Source organism: Glandiceps talaboti, chromosome 23 (assembly GCF_964340395.1).
Source record: "Glandiceps talaboti chromosome 23, keGlaTala1.1, whole genome shotgun sequence".
NCBI classification, from domain to species: Eukaryota; Metazoa; Hemichordata; class Enteropneusta; family Spengelidae; genus Glandiceps; species Glandiceps talaboti.
Window position 1 is genome coordinate 10,947,836 of NC_135571.1, and position 23,604 is coordinate 10,971,439.

Below are 23,604 nucleotides of genomic sequence, written 5' to 3' on the forward strand. Positions count from 1 at the left end.
CAATGTATTCTCCATATGTGAACATTCTTCGCGAGTAGCCTCTTTTTGCAATTCAGTTTCCCTTACAGCTAACCCTTGATTAGTGTTTGCAAATGATGCAATGTTATCTCGAATAAGTCTAGAAACAGAAAGAAGCTGTTCGTTTTCTAGATCACATGGATGATCCATTTCATGAGCCATGTAAGCTTTCTGATCAGGTTCAGGTTCCACTATGTCATCAATAACGAATATATGTCGCCTATCAGCCATCAGACTTGCAAGTGCCCACACAATCACGTGGATTGTTAACTTCATTAATATAATACTATGTCATTCGTGTCATTCGTCTCCTTCGGCAAATCAACCACAATCACTGAAAGGTGTTAGGCTGGATTATTACTCTAACCGGTCCTTATCTTCAAGGTAACTTGTTAAGGTAATCTACGTCTGCTGTAGTGTTTAAGCTTTTGAACACAACTCAAGGACATTGAAATTAATGGTCATTACTCGTTGACCATATGTGTCTTGCTGGATTGAATATCTTCTGCATTGGGAATAGATGTAATGTATTTAAAGATGGCTAAATGGCGAGTTGGTATTTTCAAACCTGCACTAGCTGTAACTGGGATATTTCATATCATCAAATAACCAAAGACATATTCACTGACAATTGGTCATTACAAGTACTTATAAAAAGACATTGTATATGTTAATCCATAGGTCAATATTATCCATAGGTAGTGTAGTGGCAAGTTTAAATATTGAGTGAAATCTTGGTTTTGAATCTGTCACCACGTTATAACTGTACCAGTTGTAACTGGAGTATCATATTTTGAAAATTGTTAAAATACCAATAATTAGACATTGTACATGTACATGTGTTAACTAGTGGTCGATATTATCCATAAGCAGTGCTAGCACAGAAACAAGTTGAAATCGTGATCGCCGATTGATTTATTGTGCAAACAGCTACAATACGATTATCCACGGGCGTTGTGATACTGTTCACGGTGAACATTACTACGAGTAGCATTTTAATAAATAAATAAATAAATAATAAATCATTTTTAAAAAAAATAAATAAATAATTAATAAATCATTTTTAAAAAAGCGTTCCAGTTGCAGCTATTTGAACTTTAAACAATATATTTATAAATATTCTACATCCTTCAAGTACACACGTATTAGGTCATAATTAGAAGCTGTCATAATGGACTCTGTGCTGTTTTTGTGTAGCAACGGTTCCATTTCCTATACTTGACGCTTATTCATACCCACTTATGATCTGACAACAGATGCACTGGTTGGTAACACGTGACGGAGTTGAATTGTTGTGTAGAAATGAAAATAGTCGATTTGTATAACAATAACAATAATAATTTTTAACTATGGAATGTCAAAGATCTCACTTTTATATAGTGCATCCATTGTTTGCAGTTCTAGCTGGGCAATTATTAAACACATTGCAAGTTTGTGAGGCTGCTACGTACATTTGTGAGGTTGCTACGTAAACTATCATTCTTAAGCCTCTACTCGTCTTTACTTGGTCCTTTCTTTAATCGGTAAAACAGCAGTGTACATCCGTTAATACAAAAACTGTAAACGCTGAACTCATTTCACATAATGGCAACTGACATGTCTTTGTGTGCATGCATGTATGCATGTGTGTTTGTGTGTATGTATGTATGTATGTATGTATGTATGTATGGATGGATGGATGGATGGATGGATGTATGTATGTATGTATGTATGTATGTATGTATGTATGTATGTATGTATGTATGTATGTGTGTGTTTGTTTGTTTGTTTGGTTGTGTGTGTGCCCGTGTCTGTGTCAATGTCTGTCTGTCTGTGTGTCTCTCTCTGTATGTGTGTGGGTGGGTGGGTGTGCGTGGGTGTGTACATGTGTTTGTATAAAAACCGAACATTATTATTATTATTATTATTGTGTTAAGAGTGATAAACTATCACGACTGATTGCCTATTGTGAATTCACACATAGAACTTCACACCTTAACCTGCACCGCTAAATCACTAAGTTAACATTTGTAGTGCAATAAGTATATGCTGGTGCACTTTTCAGTGACATGGCGCAAATATTGTAAGATCACCATTATTCGCTAAATATGCTGTCTAAAATTTGTTGAACCAACATATTTCGTCCTCCTGAAATAAAAATCATAAATAATTTTAGACATTTCAATGCTGTCAACCGTTATGGAGAACTTAAAGATTAACATTTCGGTTCGTATATGCGTAGGAACTATGATTAATTATAATTAATTAATTAATTAATTAATTAATTAATTAATTAATTTCTTTACTGATTATTAATAACGTTTCCGTAAACATTAATTGTTGTAGTTTTCAGCGACTTGTAACAGTTGTAACTGATCCTAACATATTTGCCTAATAGTATGACAAAAGCTCATCTGTGCAAAGGTTCAATCCAACTTAATGGATTTAGTTTCGTATTGCCCTGAAATTTAATTAGCTCACCAAAGCTTTCGCCATGTACCCACCATGGCTTTGTCAGTGTTTTCTGAAGTCACGACGCATGCGTGAATTCAGACGATTGTCCCAAATTCTCGGAAGTTGGTAACGTCCCCCATCACGGTTCATGGATGGTTTTAAAGTCCAAATATGAATCTCTTCCTTAATCCCTCGCCTAAACCAGTCCGACTCACGATCCAACATTGTAACATTGTCAGGGTCGAATGAACGACCTGGGTGATCCTTGTGTAGTTGTCTGGAGACCTCCGATGATGTGCAGCTCGGTCTACGATGTTCACATATTCTGGCTTTCAGATTCCTCTCCGTTTCCCGTTTCATCCTCGCCACTGCCCCCACACTTGATGTGATACGCTTGTCCACAGACCTGACTTGGTGATGTGGGATCTTTAGGTCGTACTAGCAACAGCATCAAAGTGTTAGTGGGTTTATGATGTAAGGTGATACCCTACCCCTTGAATATGCGGGCTAAGCTTTCAGATACTCTCCTCACATAGGGTGCACCCACCATATTTGCCTAATGTTGGATCATTCATATTTTTGAGTTCGAGAATAACCCGAGAAAGTATGAAGGTCACTGTGCCGTTATTGGTCTGTGCTGATTATAATAGGAAAGTGCTGTTATTTGAGTACAATGTTGGCAAACGACACATATAAACTAACATTATAACATTATTAGACGCTATCAGCCTAAGATAGGGTTCAGGGTTGAGTGCTAAGTCTGCACACCACCAGCATACCACCGAATCAAAGGGCAACAGTCACCCACCTTGTGTCAAAATATGGAATATTGGACATTTTAACTGTTAGTAGGTAGGGTTGGGTTACATTGCCATAAGTAAAGGCCTGAATGGTCCCAAAAAACTTAAATTAAATAAACACCTTTCAGATACAATGCTTTTCATATTAATGCTAAATAAACTTTAACTCAGACTTTCTGTCAAATGTCTACTAGTTTCTTATCACCAAACCTGAGAATATAGTTCTTTGTTCACACGTTTTTGATCCTTATAAATCCGATCATTAGGAACTATTTCGCTTTGTGAGAAGTGTTCATGACTACGTGATACTTTAAAATGTCAGTGACACCTTTGATATTGTTAATGTGCTGCTACTGTACAATAGATCAAATTAACGATGGAGGGAAGGCGAGGATATTGTGTGTTAGTTTTGTTGGCAAATATAAACCTCACATTTAACACAAAACAACAATATGTTATACAAGTGACAATATATGTTATACAAGGGGTGGCACACAGCGTTCTAGTCACGACATTGTTTTTCGTATTTTGTGATTTTTTATTGGGCACACAAAGGTGTATATACATTATTTAGCCAAGCTTTACATTTCTGATTTCAGACAGAAAACAGTAAAAAAATACAGTTATTCTTATTTGCTCAGTTTAAATATGTTATCAGTGGAGTCAACTTTTTAAGAAGAGTGGCATTTGCTGGTTGTCTTACCAATCAAAGTTTTCGCACTGAAAAACCCTTTTAGAATGGTATACATAATCTTCAAAGTATGTTACCCTTTCTTTCTGCTTAAACAAATAACAGAATTTCCTTGCCAAGAAAATAACAAAAATTATAGCGGAAGATAGGATTGCACGTAAATGTGTTGATCACAAGTAATTGGGTACAAATCATGGATTTGGGGTATAAACTGTTTTTTAAAAATGTTTTGTAACGTTTTGGACTAAATATGAAAGTATTATGGGAGTATAATAGAACTAGAAGTCCATGTTTGACATGAATTTATGTGTTATCCAAATATTTTAATAAATGTATAGAATAATGTACTTCAGCACAGCAAAACCAATCCAAACAAAGCGAAGCCTGTATTCCTAAGTGTTTTGGAAGGTATAACATTGTCATTAAAATAATCCAATGTATAAGTATCTATTCAAAATAATGCATAACTTAATTCCAATCTCGGTTTGCCCTGCCATTATCTAATATATGCTTATAGAGGGCTAAACGGAAGGATGATTACCATAAGACTAATTAACGTGTCAGCCTTTTGTTATTGGAAAAGTTGACAATATTGTAATTTGAACACTAAGCTTGTCATTCAGAGGTAATCATCCATATCAGTCAGTCAGTCTGTCTGTCTGTCTGTCTGTCTGTCTGTCTGTCGGTCGCTGTCGGTCGCTGTCGGTCGCTGTCGATCTGACTGTCTACCTGCCTGCCTGACTGTCTGTCTGTCTGTCTGTCTGTCTGTCTGTCCAAAGGCTACAATAAAAAAATCGTGCTCTACGTTGCTGTACACCAACTCTTCATGTTTCTTTTGCCATTTGTATATAATATATACTAGGACACCAATGTCGGACATCTTTGCTTTATACTGAAATATAGAAAGGAAATTGGAATTCACTACACCACTGTCATTCTTACTTGTTGTCCAGAGTGAACTTGTACGAAAAGATGAGCACACAATGTTCAAGATATGACATTATTTTTAATATTTTGTGATACACTCACGCGCACAAGCAAGTACGCACGCTCACGTACGTACGCACGCATGTACGCACACAACGCACGTACGCTCACACACACACACACACTTACCAGGTATAGGACAATGTTTTACAGCCAACATTTGATCACCAGTTAATTCACGGTTGTATAGTTGTAAACAAGAAACACGTCCTCGATAGTATCTGTTATCAGACCCTTGGTATCCGGTCCTGATGTTAGTATTTGTTGATAGTGTCTTTGTTCCAATGTCAAGAGTTTCCACCACCTCACCATTGAACCATAGCTTAGCTATACCAGAGCCGTAGTCGTATGTTGTTCCCACGTAGTTCCAGGCATTTTGGGTAAGGACGGTGGCGGTCAACGAAGTGGGCTTGGAACCATCTCGAAAATCATAACGAACGTAAATGTTGGTAGACGATAATTGCCAAAAGTGGACACCAAAATTTCCTGGGTAATAATGAAAGATGGGACCATCACTTCCTTCTGGATAAATCCATGCCAATATTGTCATCGAGTACTCTGTATCCAACGTGCCACTATTACTGATCTCCATGTACGAACTGGAACTTCCAGAGAAGTAGTATGCCCCATTGCTTTCACCGTTTGGCCCTGTAGTTAATGATGCCCCCGTTATGCCACCATCGTTACCGTACTCCGTGGCGTCAGTCGCGACGTAAGCACTATTTAATGGCCACAGACCAATGGGATAAAATGTGACTGAAATAAAGGAAAGAAAAAGAAATCTGGTAACAGACTGACGAACAGACAGACAGACAGACAGACAGACAGACAGACAGACAGATTGGCAGGCAGGCAAACAGGCAGACAGACAGACAGACAGACAGACAGACAGACAGACATACACACACACATACATACATACATACATACATACATACATACATACATACAGAGACACCCTTATTGTTATTTAGTAGTTGTCACGTGTCATTTTAATCTTTCATAAGCTCATACTTCCCAATGTCCAGAAAACAATGATGTGCTTTACCGATAATTGGTAAAGATTGACATAATCATCAAGTCACCTACAGTTCCACGGCAATTACGCCATGCTTTATTATGTCACACAACATATCACTAAATGTGCACCATGTTTTTAAGTTAAAATTTGAAGATTGAAATTTGACAATATTTTTTCACATTGTCATGATATCTCCCTACCCCAAGTGGACTTGGAAGAGATAAACAGAGAGGACTAAAAGATCTTGACTGGGAGTCCCTACAGGACAGGCGGACTAAAGCAAGACTCAATATAATCTTCAAAGAAACGCATGGAATCACTCCTACAAATATAAAACACCCCGCCAGGAAAACCATACCAAACATACCACTCGCCAAACACACAAGCTAAACTACAGCACCATTCTCTTCAATAAAGACTGTTATCGTTACTAACTCTATCCACGGATTATACCTTTATGGAACTCATTACCACCAAGTACAAAAGCAGCAAAAGATGCGGCAAATTCTAAATCACTGATAAACCTTGAAACTAAATAAGGAATTTTAACTGTGGTGCGTGACGAACTGTACGTGTAAAGCCATATATGGCGTTTTGTACAGTAACACACAAAACAAGACAAGACTGGACAAGACAAGTCAAGACAAGACAAGACTAGTAAATTAGCATTACGAAATGACCTTGTTCATTTGACATTTCTGCGTGCAATATTGCTATCATGTTTAGATAACACCATATTCGTACACGGATTCTTAGTAAATGGCATTGTATCTGTTATATCTATTTCTGAGAATCTACTTCAAAATACTTACGACCTTCGCATCTGTCACCCCCATAAAAATCAGCACATGCGCAGATAAACTGTGTAGTGTTTAAGCAGTCGACTATACATGTACCTCCATTCATACACGGATATGACGCGCATGGACCACGATAATTCTAACAAAAAAAGAAGAAAAATATGAGTTTAAAAAAAATGAAATATACAGGTAATGTAACTGTTGCATTTGTTGCCTTACTGAATCAATTTTGCAAATTGTGAGTTATATGGGGAGGGGGTGGGGGTGGGGAGACCGTCAAATATGCCTACACATATATATAAATAAGTAACACTTATAGACACTTTATTAGAAATATTTTCGGTTATTACTCTTGATATGTCCAGCACTGGAGTGTAAGCCTTGTAGACTTCATCAGTTGCCTTGTCGGATTCTTTCTTTATCAGTGAAAGTACTACAGCATATCTGCTACAAAACAGGCATGTTGTTGACTCAATGTTTATTTTTTCTAGTAAATTAATCACTACATTGCTCTATGTACGGTAATAATCACTATGTTCAAACTACAAATAAAGTGGTAAAATCAATAAGCTGGATTTGGGACCCACTCAGACTGATTTTTTTATATGACACATATCACATACCAAAGTCATTCAATATTAGCATAGCCTAACTTAAACCCTGGAACCCTCTTTATCTAGGAAACAAAATGCACTTGGTAATCAAATGGAACTTGTGTCAGACACAAAAGATAAGTCGACTCTAAACCCCCGTTGTACCTTATCTAAATTTAACCCGACACAGTGTGAACATTAACCATTCATATTTCTTTTTTTTTTATGTTGGGTAAGACTAGAGCGACTCAGAGTCGACTCAACTAGCTAAGTGAGAACCCCTTAAATTTATGTTACAATATATGTGTTTACTTCAAATATATACTTAAGATACAATGCTATGATACTGCTTTTGGGTGGAATATACCTCGGGAAAAAAAATCCCTGAAAATTGAAGCTTTAAAATTCATGTAAAAACATAGCTGTATGAAACCGTGTTCCTGACACTTTTGAAAAGATCAAAGAAATTCGGGAGTTCACCATCTTGTTTCGAGGACGGTGATTAGCATTCAGAGTGGTAAATAGTATAAGTGGAGTTTTGTTCTTAGTTGAAGACTTTCGAAATACATTTTAGCTTGATCATAACCAGCACCGACCACTCTCTATGGTATACTATGATACCGTATAGGTAAAACGACAGCTTACCCACCATGGTGTAAATACGTCAACCCACCCTCCATGGTGTAAGTATATCTAACCACCCTCCATGAGATAAATACGACAATACAAGGTACACTCCATGTTTTAAGACAACTTACCTCAACTCCTATATCGGTATTGAGATCCGCATAGGACCATCCATTTTTTTGCTCAAACTTAGCCGAAAGTGTAATTCTGTCTTCGGCGTTAAGTTGGCATGACTTGTTGAATTTTCTATAATTGACTGATAAACACCAATCGGTCAACATACACTGATCTAGGCAGAGTTTTGACGTTGAGATTTCGTCTTCCAACAGCAGGAAGTCTCCTGCAGGGAGATCCGCCATTAAGTAGTCTTCCGTTACTTCGAAATACCCTGTTTTGTAACATGATGTACGGAATACAGAATTTGCCGTACAACCAACCAAAATACAAAGGAAAACACAAACTCGGAAAATGTTAGACTTTTCAGGAGCCATGTTGTGACGTCTGTGGCTAGTTTCCGATGTGGTCTGTTTTGAGGACGTCAAAATTGGAAATCGATAGGCAACAAAGACGAAAGTATATCTTAATCTCCTTTTGTTGGATATCTTTAGAAATGTGTCAACATGTACAAAATATACCCTAACCTAACGTGTACCTTTACAAACCATAAACCTATCTGCATGATAGCTAGGCATACATCTTTGGAGAAAAGACTTAAAGTTTTAAGTAATTTCTATTTTGATCATCATTTCCATGCTTTCAAAACATTCTGGTAAAAACAAAAGGAGAGCGTGAAATCGAAGACGCCATTATGTGTCATCGATCTGTGTTATCCAAAACCGCCTAAGTGACTGCGCGTGCGCAGTGTTACGAACACTGCGCATTGTCGTAGTAGTCAGTGAAATCTTATAAGAACTTAAGAAGTTCCAAATTATTTCTTACACACAGAACATATATTATTACAAATGTTTACGACAAAGAGTAGTACACTGTCAATAGTTAAACATGTTTTAGAAAGAAAACAATTCTTGGCTCATTTTAGCCTAAGAATATTGTGGTAGAGCCCTTCGACTGAAAATAATGCTTACTGTGAAAATGTTTTTAAACGCTTTGCAATTATTGTTGCCCAACAAGCTGTATACACCGCCCTAAAATAGTGAAAGTGAACATAAAAAGAAAGCAAGTCTTTTTGCAGTTGATATCGCCCTCATTCAGTCGTGAACGCACATGTCATGTAGACAGCCGGTTTTGACAACTGAATAGAATTTTATTTAAATCAAACGTATTGCAAGCTGTCGCCATAAACCATAACAAGGTCAGATTAATTTGTCACTACACTAAGACACATAGACACACATAGAGGGTTTTAGTGTATACGTACACCGTGTACATTATGTGACTATCTGTGTCACAGCATACTAGTATATTAATATGTATAATCACCATGACACGTGACGTCACTATGGTCAAATTACCCTGCTGCACTTGTACAGCAAAAGGTACGTATCTGTATTACAATAACACATTAAATCATACACCTTGCATGTATTTGTGTATTTGTAACTGTGGCTTATCCACACAATGAGACTATGATCTACCCTGTTATATAATTAGGGACCTGGTAGGATAGACATTGCTATGTGAATGATTTACTCCTATGTATTTGCATAGGCTGCAATGGATTCTATACTCCCAAGGAAGTTACATTTAGGCCATTGTGCTACTATATGCCTGTGCCACTCGTAATAATTGCTTAGTGCTATGATACTAACATCCATTGTGGAATACATTAAAAAATATGTACTATTAGGCCAAAATAAAATTGTGTGCTTTCGACATTTAATGTATTGAAACGGATACTCATTTTGTAATTAGGAAGATTATTGTCAAGTAAATTGCTATAATATATAGTAAAGAAGATTTTAAGTACGTACATGACGTATTAAAAACCCATTGAATATCCTTCATTTTAGCCTCTTAGCACTTCAATCTTTTTCCAATTACTGTGTTATATAACTCTATATGTTGTAATGGGCTGTGGTGATGTTGTTTTTCAGCCAATTTCTCCTAACCTCGGCGAGAGAGTGTGTATGTATGTATGCCTTGGTTCGCACTTCAGACGCACCGAATCTAAAATATTAGTAATTGTAACAGTGTTACCATTGACATAAAAATGAAGTCTGGGCAAATGTGTACATGTTAGACTTTATGTTGTCTGCTGCAATAGGCAGGGTAGTAACAATGTATCACAATATTTTGGTTTCATTTGTTGTGAATCGGTGTCTCTGATGTGTCATCTTTACCAATATTGTATGAAAATAAATGTACACTGGTGGCACACTGTTTTGGCGGCGATATTAGGTGAAGTTGGCTGTGACACCAATTATTATTAGTGTTCAATAATGGAAATAATTGGTTTGATGAGATAGAGGCTACGTAAAAAAATTACGTCACACATGTTTTAATCCCATAATGCTTTTTAATCGATAAAAATATGTGCATAATTATGGTTATGGAATCCATTTTGGAATTAAATTTTGCTGTTGTTGTATTATATGTCATAGTAAACATTAAAACATACGATTCTCTTCTTTTTAATTGATAAAACACCTTTGCTAGCGAGATTGCTGACAGTCGTACTTCAATAGTACAGCTTTTCACCTAGTCTCGGTTACCCAGAATCTCACCACAGGGGGCTCTTCTACGAGTCCACTCAGACTGTTGATTGGGGGGGGGGGGGGGTCTCGTAGGCAGAGCCCCAGCGGCGAGAGTCTTGGTAACCGAAACTACCTTTCACCCTCATAAACTTACTGCTGGTACATTTTAAATTGTCCTTTCAGGTACAGCGGCTACCAGGAATACAATAATTTAAGATTTAATGTATAACTTTGACCTTTGACCCGCGGACTGCAATGCACATGCCCCAACAGTGAACTTTATTCCATGGTCTGGAATCGACATACTTTAACAATATTGACTTTTGGCCCGACTACAGATTGGACATACTCTGGTTGTAGTGACACTTGACACCATGAAAAGTTATATCTTTACAGCTGTCGCCTTACTTGGTACCATATTCATAATATGGCAGTGTAGAGTTATTCATAAGTTATACAATTCTTCTCAACTGAATATTTTATTACATGAACAGCAAAATATCTATTCTGATTTATCACGGCGGCTAAAAGTACTGTTTACTAAAAGAATGCAGCATGTTGCCTTTCAAAATGCTAAAGTGGGAGATGAAATGATGTTCAGGGAAGATTTGAAAGTAGAAAAGGAAAATTGTGGATGCAAAAGGAAGAATACAAATTATATATGGAAACTAGAAGATAAAAATGACAAGGCGAGAAGATATTTTCAATGGCAAGAATGGAAATTGAAAAAGGAAGCGACGTCAGAACCGCTGGTTGTTTGTCCTTCATTTTCACCAATATCATTTATCGGAAGTGGTCTGTGTGTCGAACCATTGCAGTCAGTGAAATTAAAAGGACTAAAATTTCACGAGTTATTGTGGGAACACCTTCTCAAAGATCTACAGTTCACGGTCACTATACAGTCTGAAAAGAGACATGGTGTTCTTTGTTTCATGGGAACCCTCAGTGAGGATAAAGTTACTGTATCAGGAAACAACAGCAAAATTATAATTATGACGTTTCATCCAGGGATTGAATATAACGCCGCAAACGTGGTCTTTTCTCAGTTAACATATCACAGTACTAAATATGATATAAACTTGAGAGAAGTTCTGTCCTTGAAATTACTGACGTTTGAGGCAAAGATTAACATTCATATCTACAGAAAGCCTTATCCAAGATTGCATGGTGTTACACCAGACAACCATATCTCTCAAAAGGTAACCGTGGTGACAAAGACATTTGAAAGGTATGGGGCATTGACGTCACTCATAAAGAGTATTCGGAAGTTTTATCCAAATATTACAATATTAGTAGCAGACGATTCAGAAAAAATACAAAAGTTTAATTATCCTGACGTCATGCATTACGTCATGCCGTTTGCCGAAGGATGGTTTCCAGGAAGGAATTTACTTCTGAGTCAAGTACAAACAAAGTATTTTGTTTGGGTTGATGACGATTTTGTGTTCACAAATGAAACCTCACTCGAAAAGATGGTATCAAAGTTGGAAAACAAAAACTGGCGACTTGATGTCGTTGCTGGTCTTGTTGATTTTAATCAAAGCAAAAGACTCGATAAGGAATATAACAAAATCAATATACGAGGATTTTCTGAAGATGGCTACTGCCTCAAACGTCGACCCGGAAGTTATCCTTTGGATGGCACAACAGAATGCAAAATGGCCGACGAGGTCATCAATTTCTTCATGGCAAAAACCTTGACGGCCCGAAGTGTTGGATTTGATTTAAAATTGAGAAGATTCGGGCATCATGAATTCTTTTGGGATGGTTTAGGAAGATTACGAGTTGCATCGTGTAGAGATTTTTCAGTTTTTCATGATCGAGTAGACTATGATAAACATGGTAACTACAGATATCTATTTTCACAGGCTGAAGTATTTAAAGATTGGATGCTTCATTCTGTTTACAAAAACAATCTTCGCTGCTTTAACTGGGACGAATTTGTTCCATACGAACTATACCAAACCAAACGTGAGAAATCTGGATAGTAGAAAATGTTGCTCTTCATCTTGTGACATTCATAGATACTTGACAAATTTATAAACTCCAACAATGACGTTTTGCGTTCATCAGTATTTATTTGTTTGTTTGTTTGTTTGTTTGTTTGTTTGTTTGTTTGTTTGTTTGTTTGTTTGTGAGCAGAATAGCTAAAAAGGACTCTGAGGAAAGTTTACCTTTGAAACAACGACTAATAGGGAACTTGCAATCCAGACTGAGCATGCTCAGACGCAAAGGACTATGGGATTATCTGTGGTTATTGTAATACATAATCTGGAGCTACTGATAAAATTAACGTCACACAATGGTCAGGGTAACTGTGAATTGATTATTTGTGGTTACAAACAATGTATCAACATTGTTTACAATACTAATTGGTTAGTATTTATTATCACATTTCCCATGATGTAACATTCAACATGGCGGGTTTGCAAGTTCCCTATTATATAGAATCTGGTGGGGATCAGATTCCACATCTTCATTTTAGTGAACACATCGTAATATCAGCATCAGACAGTGCATTGAAAGCGCTTCTTTGAGTTTTGTATGTAGTAATATTATTTTTTTTTTATAAAAACTTCATCAGTGATGGAGGTTCAATGATTTGCGAAAGCCATTCGTCTGTCAAGAGCAAACATGATTTGTGAAAGCCATTCGTCTGTCAAGAGCAAAATCTTGCTTGTACCAGTGTCTCCTTTGCAGGAAAGTGCCTTCCTCCAACAAATTATTCACTTTTATCAGTTTCAGTATTTGTGGCCATACTTCACTGTCTACTGTCAAAACAGTCATTATGGTCATTATTTATGTGATGTTATGTGGTAATACAGGAGAAGTCCACTCAACCATACCCTGGTTGTCTTTTAATCATTAATTTAGAGTATTTTCACCAATATTTGTGAAGTTTTCAAATATAATCGAACATAGTATTTTGACTTTGAAGTTAAGCAATATGGGTATGTTGAACTGAATTTAATGTCGCCTTACTCAGTTTGTTTAATATTGGAAAATGATTTTACTGTGGCCTAATATCGAGATGTTGAAATATGAATGTTAGTAGTAATTAATGGGTTCTCCAGTGAAAACTAAATGATATTTTAACATAATGTGAATCCTGTTCAGGTCTAATTCGTTTTTTTTTCATTTCTTGGTCCTGTCGAGACCTTCAGCTAAGTGCACTCGAGTTACTAATATCTAATTCCATAGAATCGGGAAAACATGTGTTCCTCAATTCATTTGCTTTTGTTATTTGTTTAATACTTCTATGGCTGTAATACATCATATTTTAAAGACTCAGTATGACAGAAGGGCAACCTTTTTATTTGCTATGTTTCCCGTCGTAAAACCTGGGAAATAATGGGTCTGTTGGTTAGAGAGAGAGAGAGAGAGAGAGAGAGAGAGAGAGAGAGAGAGAGAGAGAGAGAGAGAGAGAGAGAGAGAGAGAGAGTCGGAGAGAGACAGACAGACAGACAGACAGACAGACAGACAGACAGACAGACAGACAGACATACAGAGACAGGGAGATAGAGACAGCTGGCCACAGACAGAGATAGAGACAGACAGACAGACAGACAGACAGACAGACAGACAGACAGACAGACAGACAGACAGACAGACAGACAGACAGACAGACAGACAGACAGACAGAGACTGTGCGTGTGTGTGTCCATGTTAGTGATGCCTTCAAGTCATAACAATATTTTCACAGAATGGATGTCTGAGAATGATGAGAAGTGGGGAATAAACTATGAATGTTAGCTTGTAAAAAATAATGTCCTCCCAGATACAAGCTAGTGATGTCGCCATCCCATCGTACCATAATTGACATATTTTTTCTTGTGTGTGGCCATAGAGAAGCTGACTTTCAAAAATAATTGTGTGTGGAAGCAAATAAATATAGGGTCGCTTAGTCACGAAAAACACGGAAATTTAAAATGGCAGTTCTAGGATTATAATGTTGTAAACAATGATAGTATTTAGTTAAATACTTAGTATACTGTCTGACTAAGGACAGTGTGTGACAGGCTGATTTCATATATTACATTCATTACGTCAATGTTACCTGTATTGAAGTCTGGTGTATTCATAACTGGTATGTTTTTAACAATATTTTGTCTTCATTTATAGTCTATATCATTGGTGTTTATATTTAGAGCATGTGTGTGTATGAACGACAAGATGGGTGGTATTCTTACCGTGTATGTATGTATGTATGTATGTATGTATGTATATCTGGCTGTCTGTCTGTCTATCTGTCTGTCTGTCTGTCTGTCTGTCTGTCTGTCTGTCTGTCTGTCTGTCTGTCTGTCTGTATGTATGTATGTATGTATGTATGTATGTATGTATGTATGTATGTATGTATGAACGATAACATAGTATTCTTAGTGTTTGTGTGCATGATTGGCGAGATGGTATTCTTAGAGTATTGGTTGCTATAACCAAATGTATTTTGAAAATCCAACCTGAAGTGTTTCAAAAACCAATTGGATTATTACCAGGTAAAATCCTGGCATTTAATTCTGATTACGTCCGAGGTCTCGATGTGTATATTGTTAGGGACTTTCAGTGTTTACATTATCTTTATAACAGGGTGATAATTTCCGCACAAAAAGGGCACAGCTATCACCCACTTGTGAAATTTACCACATAGCACCACAATAATCCCAGTTTTTAGTGCAAAATCCTAAAAGAAATACTAAAAATGTTGTTTCCGTGGTAGTAATTGAATCCCTATAGAGTATGGTAATTATGTGTATGTGTCTTGTCTGGGACCGTAAGTAGTTTCCCATTGGAGTACTATGGTCACATATTGTACCGATGAGGTTGTTGATACATTTCTACAGTAATCATATCGATATAGACATGCTATTATACTATGCTTGAGCGAGGTTCACGAAAAAATATAGAATATATACTCTGGTCGTTCTACGTCACGACAACATGCATCTATGTCACCACAACATGTGTCTACGTCACTGGTTCTGCTGTGTTCGATAAATAAGTCAAAATGTTCAAAATTACCATTACTTTCCCCGATTTCTCTTTGATATTTGGTAAAATTATGTTATTCTCCAATATTTTTCGTCATTCAACCTGAAAATACTCGTGACCCATGGGTTATCAATACTTGTTTTTCGACTCGCAGTGACAAATACAACCCTTAGGCCACTCATATTTTCCTTGGCTGAGCAAGAAATACTACTTGGGGAATACTAATATCTAAATATAATTTTATTTCTGATAAAAATTAAATGCAGTAAGTACACATACTGATACATTAGACGATCATAATATGCTCATATTCGTCCGGCATTTTTAGGTGTTTTTTTATTGTGTCCAACTGTGGTGGATGTGTTTACGATTGTACATCTTGCTATAGGGTCCATTAGGAGAACTGGGTTGTACATTGATATACTCTGTACAAGAAAGATAAGTAAACAATATATTGCTGTGCTCTTTTTGTGGTAAAATAGTACACGATGCCGTGATGTCGTACATTTTATAGTAAAACAGTGACATTTTTATTTCATAGATTATAATTATGCCCTTTATTTTTTGTCCTCTTTCTCACCCGGATTCCAGAGAAATATTAAGTCTCCTGTATACATGTGTATATATCCCTCACGAAAGACTGGTGGGAAAGATTCTTTCCTCTCAACACTTTGCAGTCTTGTAAAGGAAATGGGATTCCCGAAGCGTGCACTCTGAACGACAGTGACCTTTGACATCATCATGAAAGGTCATATCACGATAGTTGTCATCCTACTTGCATTAGGTGCAATTCTGATAGTCTGGGAAAGAGGGGTCACTGACAAAGTACGCTACACATCTCGGCTGAACGTTTTCCAAAATTACCAAAAGCAACCTTTGTTCGATATTTCAGGAAAACTACGTAAACTGTTTAGTAGAATCGAACAGCATGCCAATTTTCAAGAATTCGTAGACAAAAACAATGTACACGAAATTTTGGAAGAAGGGGAACATTGTGAATGCAAAAGGATGGATATAAGCTATATATGGAAGCTTCATGATAAAAATAGCAAGAAGAGAAGAGATATTCAAATGCGAGAATGGAAATTGAAAAAGGAAATGACGTCAGAGCCGCTGGTTGTTTGTCCTTCCCTTTCACCAATAACGTTTGTAGGAAGTGGTCTGTATGTTGAGCCACTGCAATCGGTGATTTTGACAGGAATAAAATGTCAAGAGTTATTTTGGAAATTTCTTCTTAAAGACAATTTTTTTACCATCACACTTGAGTCAAAAAGGGGATATGGTAGCATTTTTGTCAATGGCAGCCTCATGGAAGACAAAGTTAGCGTAAGCGGAAATGACAGCAGAGTTGTGTTGATGGCGTTTCATCCGGGGATTGAATATGATAACATAAACAAGGTCCTTTCGCAAATCGGATACCAAAGTACTAAATATGATATAAACTTGAGAGAAGTTGTGTCTTTTAAATTACTGACGTTTGAGGCAAAGATTAACATTCATATCTACAGAAAGCCTTATCCAAGATTGTATGACGTTACTCCAGATAACCATATCTCTAAAAAGGTAACCGTGGTAACAAAGACATTTGAAAGGTATGGGGCATTGTCGTCACTCATCAAGAGTATTCGGAAGTTTTATCCAAATATTACAATATTAGTAGCAGACGATTCAGAAAAAATACAAAAGTTTAATTATCCAGACGTCATGCATTACGTCATGCCGTTTGCCGAAGGATGGTTTCCAGGAAGGAATTTACTTCTGAGTCAAGTACAAACAAAGTATTTTGTTTGGGTTGATGACGATTTTGTGTTCACAAATGAAACCTCGCTCGAAAAAATGGTATCAAAGATGGAAAACAAAAATTGGCGACTTGATGTCGTTGCTGGTCTTGTTGATTTTAATCAAACAAAAATACTAGATAGAGAATACAATAAAATCCAGGTGCGTGGATTTTCTGAAGATGGCTACTGCCTCAAACGGCGACCCGGAAGTTATCCTTTGAAGGGCACAACAGAATGCAAAATGGCCGACGAGGTCATCAACTTTTTCATGGCAAAAACATTGACGATCAGAAGTGTTGGGTTTGATGTAGAATTGAAAAGGTTTGGGCATCACGAATTTTTTTGGGATGGTTTGGGAAGGTTACGGGTCGCATCTTGCAGTGATGTGTCAGCTTTTCATGATCGGGCACATTATGACAATCATGGAAGGTATCGATATTTGTACACACAGCCAGATGTGTTTCAGGAATGGATGCTACATTCTGTATTCAAAAATAATCTTAAGTGTTTTAACTGGGACGAATTTGTACCACAGGAACTATTGACCAGCCGACATAAATAATTTTTTAATTAATGATAAAAAATAAATAGCAACCACTGGATCATATATATATTTATATAGTCATCATATTTTGTAATATGTTAGTGAAAGGGAGATATAGGGACATTCAAAGAGAATTAAACCAGTGCTGTTGCGATATTTAGATATTATTGCCCAATATTTTCCTGCATGCAGCTACAGACGATAAAATTCAAAATGGCAGTATGCAGAGCTCAGGGCAACCTCCCCATCTACTATTACTTTCTATAATTTTGCTCATCAAATCAGCAAACTTAAGTTATTTTTGAAATCAGAAACATGGCTAAACATGGGGAAATAAGAGTGACCTAAGGGGCCTTGTCACTTTAAGTTGAGACGGAAAGTTACAAAATATTATAAATTATATCATTGTACCTTAGCAAACATAATTTATGAACAATTAGGAATAGTAATGGCTATGCTGAATGTTTTGATTTGCATTTTTGAGCACTGCAGACCCGCGATAACATAGGCGTCCATTCTTGTGAGATAAAACGACTACGGTATAAATCCAATGGGTATATTATCTGTTCGAACACGTTCAACTTGACTTGTGTGAGGTAGAATATCAGTTTCTCTGACATTCTCTCCTAAAGCCCTTGCTCGTGATTTTCCTCCTCTTCCTCTTCTATAAAGTACCTGTTGCCTCATTGTTAGACACTGAGAGCTTGTCAAAAGTCAAAAAGTGTAAACTAAATTTCAAGGTGTCAAACCAAACAACATATTGACGTCACATTAAGCAGACTCTGTCAGACAATAGGTTTCACTGATTATAATTTATTCACTTACATTTGCATACACGATACATCCACTGACTATGAAAGAGAAACTAGATAAGTGCGATAATAAGTACAATAGGGAACTTGCAAACCCGCCATGTTAAATGTTGCATCATGGGTAATGTGATAATAAATACTAATCAAATAGTATTGTAAACAATACTGTTACATTGTTCTTAACCACAAATGACCAAATCATAGTCACCCTGACCATTGTGGGAGATTTATTTTATCGGTAGCGCCATATTAGGTATTACGATAACCATAGATAATCCTATAGTCCTTTGAAACTGAGCATACTCAGTCTTGATTGCAAGTTCCCTATTGTGACATTTCATTCAATGAAAAGAACAGCAACGACAATCCCTTTAGGTTTGTCCGCAGAGGGCGTACTTTACATCGCTTGGCAACCACTTCTAATAAATATTTACTTGTAATAACATTAGACATATATTTATATATATATATATATATATATATATATATATATATATATATATATATATATATATATATATATATATATATATATATATAATGGAACAATTAAGAAGAATAAAATCAAGTGCTTATTACGTGTTATACAACACAATGCAATGAACTTATATGTTCTTCACATTCTTTGTGTTTGAGATGGCACCTGCAAAGACTATCCTCATTTACTATTTTAATAGTTTTGTCAACTTACGTCTGATTTGCATTATTGAAAATGTGGTAACACAATTACTTTCACATTTCTTTATGTTAAGGAAATACAATTTTTGATAAATATCATATTAATCACTGAACCATAAAATACGCAACTTATGATCAGTTATTAAACCTCATAAACATGAACCATAACTTGTGCTCAATAGTAAGAAAAAAAATATTTCTCTTGTGTGTTTTTGAAGAAAAGTGCATGAAGATGAGAACCAATGACAGTGTGAAATACAACATGCATAAATGTGTACAATAAAAATATTTGATAAGTCTTCATGGGACATTATAATAAACACAAGATAAGGCAAGACAAGACAAGACAACACAACACAAGACAAGACAAGACAAGACAAAACAACACAAGACAAGACGACGACGACGACGACGACAACAACAACAACAACAACAACAGCAACAACAACAACAACAACAACTAATCGTGAATCGTTACTACATCGAGTATTAACAAACGGCATGCATATGATTACAAACATAACTCTTGGTCAAGACGAGTATTAACTATTTCAGTACCATGTTGCCCCTGACAACCAACGTCGGTTACATAACATTATCCTTTTCTTATTTTGTAATCCTTAGCCACACAATCAATTCAAAGACACTGCGATTACGTACATATCAGTTGCTATGGGAGTGAGAACAACTTGAGATACAATTTTGAATTTAAATATCAACATTATCAATGGGTAAGGTTTTCACTGTATGTGATAATGAAGTGCAACAACAAACATAATCTCTTATCCATGTAATTTTTGACGAATTCTATTTACGATACAAAGATGTGATGATCACAGTGTTTGTTTGCGTGTTCCAGAACCGATTTCTGAGGTAATACCGGGATATATTGCCAAGCCACTAGTATAATCAACTTGTGACAATCGCAATTTATGACAACGTTTCAGGACGGATTTCTGAAAGAAATCTGGGTGATATTTCTGAACTTTTCAGTTACAAAGATAATACAAAGTCATTTTACAGGGTGCAACGAGCATGTAATTGATTGATCAATCTATCGATCGATTTATCGATTAATGTATTATTTGGTTGAATGATTGATCGATTGATGATTAATTTTTGTAGTGAAATATAACTTATTTTGTGTGTGATATTGATCAATTGACTCATTGATTTTTGTGGTGATATAAAACTTTTTTCTTCCTTCCCTCTGTACTTCACGCTATATTTACTAAAAAACATTCTTCTCCTCTTACATAAATTAAAACACCCATAATCTTATAATTGCCAAGAGGTCGGTTACATTAACACTTTGTTTTATCTCTTATCTTCTGGGAGATTACCACATCATTCATGCATTAGTTAACTTTTGTGATACTGCCGAACTGAAAATCTGTAAAAGTGAGATTGTCAAATATTTTAACGAAGTATAGGCCTCTACAAAGATGAGATAGTTATAACTTCTGTGGGAAACCCACGTGATATTACCGAACTATGCCGATGATGGCCCTGACCCGCTGGAGCATCAGTCGCTGAATATCTAATTGCCAGGAAAATAAAGATACCTTGCAATGAAAAGAATGACTCAAGAACCAATACAACGACTGACGATAGTATGATATAGATAGCAATATCAACGACAAAATAAACAAGAAATAGTAGGTGCAGCTTAGCGACTATAAGCTGGTAGAATTTCTTATCATAATTTACTTGGGTGTCAGATCGTCCACGATACTCCATAACTAATATAATCCCAGATATTATCAACAACACACCTTTCGGGCAATAGCAAAATAGACATTTGGATATCAGTTCGTCAACGTTGCAAACTGGAGCCGGGCTGTACACTTCACGAAAAGGTGACAATCGGACGAAATGCATTGCTATGGCAACACCAGTAACTGTCAAAGGTACACCGAAGCCACATGCCAAACACAGACATTTACTTTTCCTGCTGATGTGCTGATTGTCCGCTAAATTTGTACTTGAGTAGACGGCTATTGAAAAACTTGTGATCCATGAATAATTGTTGATGTCCAGATAATGTGACATCACAGCAAAGACTAAACATTTGTGGGTATCTGCGAAGGATGATTCCTCAAATATCATCACCATTAGCTGTATGCTTATGCAAACTAACACGACAGCAACCACTGAATAGCACTTTAATTTAGTTCCTGCTGCTGGCATTATACAGGTTATACAACTAGAAAGTAATAGAGCGAGTATCGAGAATAAGGACAGCAACGACAAAACCCAACGCCTTGCCGTCTGTATATCATGGTCTTTATCGTCACTACTTGTACCTTGTTGGGGTACACAAACACGTGCAGAAGATCCGTCTTTTGAAATTTGAAAATTGTCTGTAACCTCTATTGGAAAATCTCCATCGTCGACATAAAGTATACCATCCTTCACATGGTAATTTTCGGAGGAAATTGTCAAAACATTCCCAGGACGGCATCTTTTACCGAAACCTCTGTTCTCAGAGGATGTATCATCTACATCAGGTGTATCAGTATCCGTGCAGGTTGAAAAGGTATAGGAAATTTGTTGGACTGGACTTTCTGTCGGCAGTTGACTATTGTACATGGACAATGCTACATGAGTTTCAACACGCCAAATTAAGAAAGACTTTCTACTGCTTTTAGACCATACGCGAAAACCACAACCATAAAATAAAATCACTTTTTTCTCCCGGAAACGGAAATCGGAATCGGACTGAAAAGTTAAAGTTGATGTGACACCATCACAAAAACCTACGACTGAGGTCACTGTTATCTCTAAATACGACAACTGTAGGGGAAGGAACCATTGCTGATTTTGCAGAATCTTTCTAAAGTCACTTTCCAGTAAGATCGGCTGGTAAAATACCTCGGAATTCAACTTGTGAATTAAAGTTGTCTTTATGCTTGTTGGAAATTTGTCATCACGTGGCGTTAATTGCAATTCTGTATTTGTGGATAGAATTTCAAAGACAGTATGAGTTTGACTGACAGAAAGATTACCCAATGATAGTTTCAGACCATCCAGAAATATCGATAAACTGTCATTGTAGAATGACACCAAAGCAGTGCAATCCCAATGAAAAGAATACATAAATTTAGATTTCGTGCAGACAGAGTTTTCACCATGCGGTGTGCTTTCAGAAATCATACTTTGTTCTGGTTGACTTTTCATAACAAAGTTTGAAATTGTGGCAGTTTGGGAAGTGAAAGCGGTAGTGTTTGTATTGGTGGTGGTGCGTTTTGTGGGGGTGATGATGGTGGTGGTGGTGGTGGTGGTGGTGGTAGGGGTAGTATTGGTCATTCTTGTGGTGGAGGCTATCTTGTCGTAGTCAAAGCAACGCGAGGTCAGTGATTCAAATATTGATTTCGGGGGACATTGTACATTTTCAGTTACCTTTGAAGTATTTGCAAATGCCATCTCAGTCGCAAGAGCAGGTTTAACATTAAACCCTATCATAAATCTAACATCATAAAGCGGAGGTTCCATCTCCCGATCAAACTGTGATGCGGCACTCGCACCACAATTTACTTCATGTATCCTTACGCCATTACAAAGTGCACAATACACATTTCGAAAATACATGACACTATCTGAAATAACATCAAAATAACTATAGATTGCAATAAAATCTTTACAATACTTGTCATAGTTGTACGAATGATCCGCACAGGTATCTATGTACTTGAGGCAATTTCTGACTCTAGGAATCGCGTTTCCAGGTGGTGTAATCAGTCGTAAGCATTGTAACCTGACGAGTTTAGACGACATCATCTCTGTGATGGTGTAGTTCTCTATGATTGCACTCGTCTCTGTTCCTGAGCATGACCATCTTGGATGCCAAAAGACAAGATCCTCAGCTCTTTGTTGATGACACACAGCGCAATACATGTTTCTGTATGTTTGCCCGTCCTGCCCAAACACTGGTATCCCTTGCAGCAAGGAATCTGAAGAACAAAATACACAATGTGCTAACTGGTGTTCTACTAGATCGGTGTATTTCAGCTATAACATCCTTCGCCCAATTAGTTATTCCAATTTACAGATTCAGTACACTTTGCCACTAGCACTGTTTTTATTACCAGGTCACGTGCAACTGAACACACTTATAGACCTCTATGCGAGATAAACCCTCATTTGAACATGGATGATTTTTGAAGAAATTATAACTTT

At 36.7% G+C, this 23,604-nt stretch overlaps 2 protein-coding genes across 2 annotated transcripts; both read left to right on the plus strand.

Annotated features, from left to right (window-relative positions):
- The first annotated feature begins 11,976 nt into the window (after nt 1-11,976).
- LOC144452727 (beta-1,4 N-acetylgalactosaminyltransferase 1-like) lies at nt 11,977-12,612 on the plus strand. Its single transcript, XM_078143874.1, has one exon. It carries the CDS (start codon nt 11,977-11,979, stop codon nt 12,610-12,612), a length of 636 nt encoding a protein of 211 aa, XP_078000000.1.
- A 4,714-nt stretch (nt 12,613-17,326) lies between these two features.
- Nucleotides 17,327-17,953, plus strand: LOC144452728 (beta-1,4 N-acetylgalactosaminyltransferase 1-like). The gene has a single exon (XM_078143875.1). It carries the CDS (start codon nt 17,327-17,329, stop codon nt 17,951-17,953), a length of 627 nt encoding a protein of 208 aa, XP_078000001.1.
- Nucleotides 17,954-23,604: the final 5,651 nt, after the last annotated feature.

Bases quoted from the DNA above. Each gene is read 5' to 3' on its own strand.
- LOC144452727 (XM_078143874.1), top strand. From the start codon at position 11,977: ATGCCGTTTGCCGAAGGATGGTTTCCAGGAAGGAATTTACTTCTGAGT.
- LOC144452728 (XM_078143875.1), top strand. From the start codon at position 17,327: ATGCCGTTTGCCGAAGGATGGTTTCCAGGAAGGAATTTACTTCTGAGT.